The sequence below is a fragment of the Nerophis ophidion genome, linkage group LG09 (assembly GCF_033978795.1).
Source record: "Nerophis ophidion isolate RoL-2023_Sa linkage group LG09, RoL_Noph_v1.0, whole genome shotgun sequence".
Lineage (NCBI taxonomy): Eukaryota > Metazoa > Chordata > Actinopteri > Syngnathiformes > Syngnathidae > Nerophis > Nerophis ophidion.
In genome coordinates, this window is record NC_084619.1 from 20,059,463 (window position 1) to 20,067,732 (window position 8,270).

The 8,270-nt window shown below is 40.7% G+C and overlaps 1 protein-coding gene across 7 annotated transcripts in view; it reads right to left on the reverse strand.

Moving 5' to 3' along the window:
• The window catches only part of unc5b (unc-5 netrin receptor B), a 132,478-nt gene extending 124,505 nt beyond the window's left edge, over positions 1-7,973 (reverse strand). For 3 of the 7 annotated variants that reach the window (XM_061910505.1, XM_061910508.1, XM_061910501.1), the window contains exon 1: positions 1,220-1,848. In XM_061910505.1, coding sequence (XP_061766489.1) covers positions 1,220-1,307 — 88 coding nt within the window. In that variant the 5' untranslated portion in view covers positions 1,308-1,848. Of the gene's footprint in view, positions 1-1,219; positions 1,849-6,652; positions 6,727-7,501; positions 7,687-7,930 lie in introns of those variants that run through there. The other 4 variants (XM_061910504.1, XM_061910502.1, XM_061910506.1 and 1 more) reach the window with 4 other exon arrangements.
• Positions 7,974-8,270: the final 297 nt, after the last annotated feature.

The window sequence follows — 8,270 nt, forward strand, 5'->3', positions numbered from 1 at the left end:
ACTCAGCATCAAGGGTTGGAATTGGGGGTTAAATTACCAAAATGATTCCCGAGTGTGGCCACCGCTGCTGCTCACGGCTCCCCTCACCTCCCAGGGGGTGGAGCAAGAGGATGGGTCAATTGCAGAGAGTAATTTTACCACACCAAGAGGTACTTTAACTTTAATTACAGTACTCATGTCTTTAAAAGAGCAAGTCACCTGAATTCAAAACACTTTATATAATGTTTTTGTTTATTTTAGGGAGAACTTTAGTCACTTTGCAGTAGGTAAATTGGATTTGTTGATTTTCCAAGTAGAATAGACTATAAAAATGGCACCCATTACCTCCCTGCTTGGTACTCAGCATCAAGGGTTAGAATTGGGGGTTAAATCACCAAAATGATTCCCGAGCATGGCCACCGCTGCTGCTCACGGCTCCCCTCACCTCCCAGGGGGTGGAGCAAGAGGATGGGTCAATTGCAGAGGGTAATTTTACGACACCTAGAGGTAGTTTAACTTTAATTACAGTGCTCGTGTCTTTAAAAGAGCAAGTCACCTGAATCCAAAATACCTTATATAATGTTTTTGTTTATTTTAGGGAGAACTTTAGTCACTTTGTGGTGGGTAAGTTGGATTTGTTGATTTTCCAAGTAGAATAGACTATAAAAATGGGACCCATTACCTCCCTACTTGGCACTCAGCATCAAGGGTTGGAATTGGGGGTTAAATCACCAAAATGATTCCTGAGTGTGGCCACCGCTGCTGCTCACGGCTCCCCTCACCTCCCAGGGGGTGGAACAAGGGGCAGATGCAGAGGGTGTTTTCACCACACCTAGAGGTACTTTAACTTTAATTACAGTACCCATGTCTTTAAAAGAGCAACTACCCTAAATCCAAAACACTTTATATACTCCATCCATCCATCCATTTTCTGCCGCTTATTCCCTTTGGGGGCGCTGGTGCCTATCTCAGCTACAATTGGGCGGAAGGCGGTGTACACCCTGGACAAGTCCCCACCTTATCGCAGACTTTATATAGTGTTTTTTATATTTTAGGGAGAACCTTAGTCACTTTGCAGTGGGTAAGTTGGATTTGAAGATTGTCCAAAAAGGAAGAGTGTCTGAATTAGTACTATTATCTCGTAAAAAAATGCTCATGTTAACTTTTTAAATTGTTGCCAATGCTCACCACCACTACTACTAGTAATAAATAATTATTTGTATATATTTTCTGAACTTACCGGTATCACACACGACATATCCCCCGAGCAGGAGCAGAAGCACAACAGGACCGCCAGCTTGTCCACGCTGCATTCGAAAAGAGAGCATCTTTTCCGGCTACACTGCCGCAAAGCGTCCGTGGGGGTGTTCGCATACACAAATAAGTGTTTCTTCTCCGGAAATGCGATATATCTGTTCACAAAATAGCAAGAAGCAGAGTCCAATCCAACCATTAAGTGACAGTCTGGTGTAATTTCTCCTCCAAGGAACTTTACAAAGAAAACGTGACGTTAGTTATCCAGGCTGCGGCTATAAGTTAGCGTCTTTAAAATAACAGCGGTAAAAAAAATAAAAAAAAAAGTAATCAAAAAAGTTTGAGCTAAGTTAACTGATAAAATAGTCTAAAAAAGGAGAGCAAAATGACATCAAAAAGATTAATTCGCGCTCGACAAATAGCCCTGTTGGAAGCAGGCTGGATGCCCGAGTCTACCGGAGGCACTCTGGACTCGTTTCCAGCCCGCCAGGTGTAAACAAGGAGACACAAGGAGCAGGACTAGCAGCTCCCGCCTGGCCAATCACGTGGCATCCTCCTCCTCCTCTTCATCCCAATGAAGACTGAACAAGTGCATGCAAGTTCAGTGCACGCCGAGAGGAGGAAGATGGAGAGAGAGAGAGACAGAGAGAAAGAGGGACGGAGAGAGAGAGAGAGAGAAAGAGAGAGAGAGCGAGAGAGAGAGGATTAGCTATCCATTTATCTATCCATCTATCTATCTATCTATCTATCTATCTATCTATCCCTCCATCCATCCATACAAATACCTATCACCACTCATGATGCTATTGTTTCCTGTCAATCGACTTTCCCAATCATAATTGTACCTACGGTGGCCACAAGGGAGCGGTCTTTGATTAATGAGTCCGACTCCAAATGTGGATTCCATACAGCACAATCCAGTGTCCTTTCCAGTGGACACTGCTGGATATTGAATGTGCTGTTTGAGGGCAACACAACACAGTGCAAGAATTACAATAGTAATCTACAAATAAGATGCTTGACACTGCTTGTCCTCATTTCGCGTTCATAAAAAAAAAAAAATATATATATATATATGTATATATCATACATCATGAAGTCCTCGTCGAATCCGACTGTCTGCGGGATAAATATATATATATATATATATATATATATATATATATATATATATATATATATATATATATAAAAATGTGTGTGTGTGTGTGTGTATATATGTATATACATGTATAAAATATATAGATATATATTAGGGCTGTGAATCTTTGGGTGTCCCACGATTCGATTCAATATCAATTCTTGGGGTTACGATTCGATAATATATCGATTTTTTCGATTCGATTCTCAATTCAAAAACGATATTTTTCCGATTCAAAACGATTCTGTATTAATTCAATGCATAGGATTTCAGCAGGATCTACCCCAGTCTGCTGACATGCAAGCAGAGTAGTAGATTAAAAAAAAAAAAAGCTTTTATAATTGTAAAGGACAATGTTTTATCAACTGATTGCAATAATGTGAATTTGTTTTAACTATTAAATTAAACAAACCAAAAATATGACTTATTTTATCTTTGTGAAAATATTGGACACAGTGTGTCGTCAAGCTTATGAGATGCGATGCAAGTGTCAGCTATTGTGACACTATTGTTCTTTGTTTTTATTTTTATAAATGTCTAATGATAATGTCAATGAGGGATTTTCAATCACTGCTATGCTGAAATCATAACTAATATTGATACTGTTGTTGATAATATTCATCTTTGTTTCACTACTTTTGGTTTGTTTTGTGTTGTGTTTGTGTCTTCTCAATTGTTCTGTTTATTGCAGTGCTGAGTGTTGCTGGGTCAGGTTTGGTTTTGGAATTGAATCGCATTGTTATGGTATTGCTGTGTAGTGGTTTGTTGGATTGATAAACAATACAAATAAAAATAAAAATAAAAAAAATTAACAATTAAGTAAGAAAAATGATAGATTTTTTAAAAATGTGTATCAATTCTGAATCGCACAACGTATTCGATTCGATTCGTATTCGAATTGATTTTTTCCCACACCCCTAATATATATACATATGCCCTGCGATGAGTTTGCGACTTGTCCAGGGTGTACACCGCCTTCCGCCCGAATGCAGCTGAGATAGGCTCCAGCACCCCCCCCCCCCCCCCCCGCCACCCCAAAAGGGACAAGCGGTAGAAAATGGATGGATGGATATATACATCACGGTAGAACAGGGGTTAGTGCATGTGCCTCACAATACGAAGGTCCTGAGTAGTCCTGGGTTCGATCCTGCACTCAGGATCTTTCTGTGTGGAGTATGCATGTTCTCCCCGTGACTGCTTGGGTTCCACTCCGGCTTTTTCCCATCTCCAAAAACATGCACCTGGGGATACGTTGATTGGCAACACTAAATTGGCCCAATTCGTTTTCCACCGCTTGTCCCTTTTTTTGGAGGGGAGGGGAAGGGGAGCCTATCTCGGCTGAATTCAGGCGAAGTACACCCTGGACAAGTCGCCACCTCATCACAGAGTACAAAACGTGCATAACATTATTTTGATTAAGTTTGATGAAAAAAGTATAGAAAGGTTTCACATTAATAAAATGTTACAAATCTAAAGGAAATTCAAGGTTTAATTGTTTTGTATTTATTAGCTATGTAATTAGATTGATGTGCAGGACACTCGAAAAACATTATTTTACAATACATTTTTACATGCATTAGTGCATTCTATTTCATGGGGATGCAAAGTAGAGAAAGCAAAGTCAATAAAAGTATACTTGGAGTTGAATTTGATGTGGGAGAACTTGAAAGTCCTGACTTTAAACCCAATCAAACACCAGTGCATAAAAAAAACAAAGGCATTTTTTGAAATGACAAGAAGTAGGAAACCTAAAAAGACAATGGACACTCTAGTCCAAAACCTAACAAAGCATTAACCATCTGGGCGGGTGGTGACACCTTTTCTAATTAAAAATGTAAAAGTCGAGGGCACCTACTGTGTCCCGCAATATTGGATAAGTTAGGGGATGCGACCCATATTGTATGTGGAGAGCCATACAGGGTACAAAGCAATGAAAAAACTAGGTTATTATTAAAAAACATAAAGCATCATTGTTGAGGTATCACTAACCCTCTAGTGCATTGTGTTGCAGCCTTGACATAAAATAGTGCAACCTGCATATCTCTGTAAAACAGAGGGGCTCTAAAAATAGCGGATATGTTCCAGAAGATGCCATAATTGAATACCATTTTCAGGAATGATTAGGTTGACCTATTCAGGAGACTAATTGTTTTTTTTTGCAAGCCAGAGAACGTGTTTAATAGATTTTGGTTGAAGTGAATAAGGCAAAATAAAAGGCGCTAGCCTTCAGGCTTTCAGCTCACTACAAATACTTTTAACCTTTTAATCAAATGAATAATACAGCAGACACGAGGATGTCCTTATTATTTGGTGTGCTGTATATTTTAAAAGTTTAAACCTTTTTTTTCATCTTTTGCCCTAAGTCCGCTCTGATAGGCAACGGCTTCCCACAACCCAGAACAAGGATAAGTGGCAGAAATTAATTAACTGGTATTTTCAGAAATCTAAGTAGGGATGGACAAACAGCTAAATGTCTTTGATCAACTATGCCAACAATAAATGGGGACATCTTAAAGGAAATGTTCTGAATCAGTGGTTCTCAAACTTTTAGAACCACCTGAGAAACAACTTAGCTCTCCAAGTACCATGAGGCAGAGGTTTTAGTTAACAAATATATTTACATTTTTGGCCACTGTAACATTACACACAGTTTGAACAGTAACACTGTTTGAATATAGGAAAATAAAACACTGTACTTTAATCAAGTGATTCTTTGGCATACCACGAGTGGTACACGTACCACCGTTTGAGAATCACTGTTCTGAACTCCTGCCAGTGCCAGTTAGTGTTTTCTTGAACAGAATACAGTATAGCTCCTCAGAGATGGTGCGATATGCAGTGTTTTCTGCAGTGGACAGTTTTCTCCTGCTTTTGTCAGAGTTACATATTTTGGAAAAAACAGTAGCCATGTAATGCAAAACATGAATGTCTGGGACACTGGCTTTGAAAATCTACACAGATGTAACTCACTATGGCTGAAGTCATACTGTTTTATTAGTGACCAAACTAAATAGACCTCCTTTTTAGACCAGTTGATCTGCCGCTTCTTTTCTTTTTCTCCTCTGTCCCCCCCTCCCTTGTGGAGGGGGTGCGGTCCGATGGCCATGGATGAAGTACTGGCTGTTCAGAGTCGGGACCCAGGATGGACCGCTCGCCTGTGTATCGGTTGGGGACATCTCTACGCTGCTGATCTGACTCCGCTTGGGATGGTTTCCTGTGGACAGGATTCTCGCTGCTGTCTTGGATCCGCTTGAACTAAACTCTCGCGGCTGTGTTGTAGCCACTATAGATTGAACATTCACAGTATCATGTTAGACCCGCTCGACATCCATTGCTTTCGGTCCCCTAGGGGGGCTGCCCACATATGAGGTCCTCTCCAAGGTTCTCATAGTCATCATTGTCACTGGCCTCCCATTGGGTGTGAGTTCTCCTTGCCCACTGGGTGTGAGTTTTCTTTGCCCTTATGTGGGTTCTTCCGAGGATGTCGTAGTCGTAGTGGTTTGTACAGTCCTTTGAGATGTTTGTGTTTTAGGGCTATATAAATAAACATTGATTGATTGAAATTTTAAAACTGACACGAATCTATCAAAACCCTTCAGTTATTAAAACATAATACGATACAACATTAGTTATTTACGAACCACAACTGTCAGATTACATTAAATAAGTCATGTTCCTTAGCTGCTTGTCTGCTTCATTGTTTACCATCCATCCATTCATCCATCCATCAATTTTCTACCGCTTATCCCTTTCGGGTGACAGGGGGGGCTGGAGCCTATCTCAGCTACAATCGGGCGGAAGGCGGGGTACACCCTGGACATGTTGCCACCTCAAAACAGAGCCAATACAGATAGACACACAGCATTCACACTCATATTCACACACTAGGGACAATTCAGCGTTGCCAATCAACCTATCCCCAGGCACATGTCTTTGGAAGTGGGAGGAAGCCGGAGTACCCGGAGGGAACCCACACAGTCACGGGGAGATCATGCAAACTCCACACAGAAAGATCCCGAGCGCAGGATCGAACCCAGGACCTTCGTATTGTGAGGCAGACACACTAAGCCCTCTTTCACCGTGCTGCTCATTGTTTACCATTGGTTTAAAATTACCATCATCACTCCTATGTTGCCTTGCCAAAACTTTAAAACACTTTTTCCACATGGCTCATATCTCTAGGTCACTGGTGTGTGTGTGCGCGCGTGCGTGTGTGTGTGTGTGTGTGTGTGTGTGTGTGTGTGTGTGTGAGTGACATAACAAAAAGCTCTGACTCACTTGGGGATAAGTTGTTTGGCATCACTGTCTGGTTTGTGTCCTTCTCTGATAATGATGGCACCATCTTTTTATGTCTTTTTTTAAAGAAAAAAAAAAAAGCCATTTAGCCACTACAATAAAGGCTAAAGGCAATATATGATGACAAATATGTGGTAAGAAACAAAACATAATACAAAACTGGAAAAGCACTCAGGGAGCGCAGATAGTAAAGAATCTTTAAAAAAAAAATAAGTAAAAAATCACAAGTCCAGATTGCATATTACTTATCCCATGACATTTCCTGAAAGTTTCAACAAAATCCCACCGATAGCTTTTTGAACTACATCCCTATGGAACTAAACGGAGTGGACCCTCTTGTCAGTCATCCACTCTATTTGTCTCTGTGGGTGGAGGGCAGACCACCGCCAACATACACATGCAGAAAAACTCAGCCTCGTAACAAACGTAAGGTAACGTAGTAGAAATTTTTTGAATCATCCCCAAAATCGAATCATCTGTTCTTTATCCCGTTTTGGACATTTCCTAAACGTTTCATTAAAATCTGCCCATACCTTTTTAAATTATGCCGCTAACTAACTGACTAACTAACTAACTAACTAACTAACTACTGACATGGAAGCAATAATAATGTTACAATAGCATCAAAGCTATTGCTGGTCCACCAATATCATACAACACTAATGTATCTGATCCAAGGTTGCCATGGCAATAACAGTTACACTTTTCCCTATTTAATTGCGTCACATAGGTATACTGTATTTACAAACTGTGTTGCAAATCCGCATAGTGTTGCTTTGATATAGTATGCACATCAGTAAGGAAATACTAATTTGGTATGTTCAATCCGACCTGCGATGAGGTGGCGACTTGTCCAGGGTGTACACCGCCTACTGCCCGAATGCAGCTGAGGTAGGCTTCAGCATCCCCCGCAACCAAGGGACGAGCGGTAGAAAATGGATTGATGGAGGGTATGTTCAATCCATGATGCTGTTTGTTACAGCAAAGTGTCCCTGCTTTGAAGGTGTGTGTGTGTGTGTGTGTGTCTGTCACTTTTCATTGACTTCACCTGTCCTCCACCCGCTTAATCCCTGGACACACCTGGCCTGATTGGCTTCAGGGCTTTTAGCAGATTGCATGTGTCACATTTAGGACAATTACACTGATTGTTGCCCTAGAAACTCTGCTGCCTGAGATACTCCTTCAGTGGTTTGTTTTTAGACACACAGCATGGCCCAATATTTATAAGTGCACATTTGCTTGAAAAAGGAAGATATTTACTTTAGAAATAGGCTGACCATACGTCCTCTTCTCCCCGGACATGTCCTCTTTTGCGGTGGTGTATGTGTCCGGGCGAGTTTTTTTAAATGCGTCAAATGTCTGGTATTTTGAATTAGGTTGCGTGTATTTTCAATGTAGGTCCAGGGTTAAGTTACCGTATATATATATATATATATATATATATATATATATATATTTTTTTTTTTAGATGAAATACTCGAGTTGGTGAATTCTAGCTGTAAATATTGAAGCGGCTGGCCACAGGGTGTTAGCCAATGGCTTTGGCTGGGGGGCGGGACTTCCGGGGAAGTTAGGGAAGTGAGGCTATTGACAGGAAGTG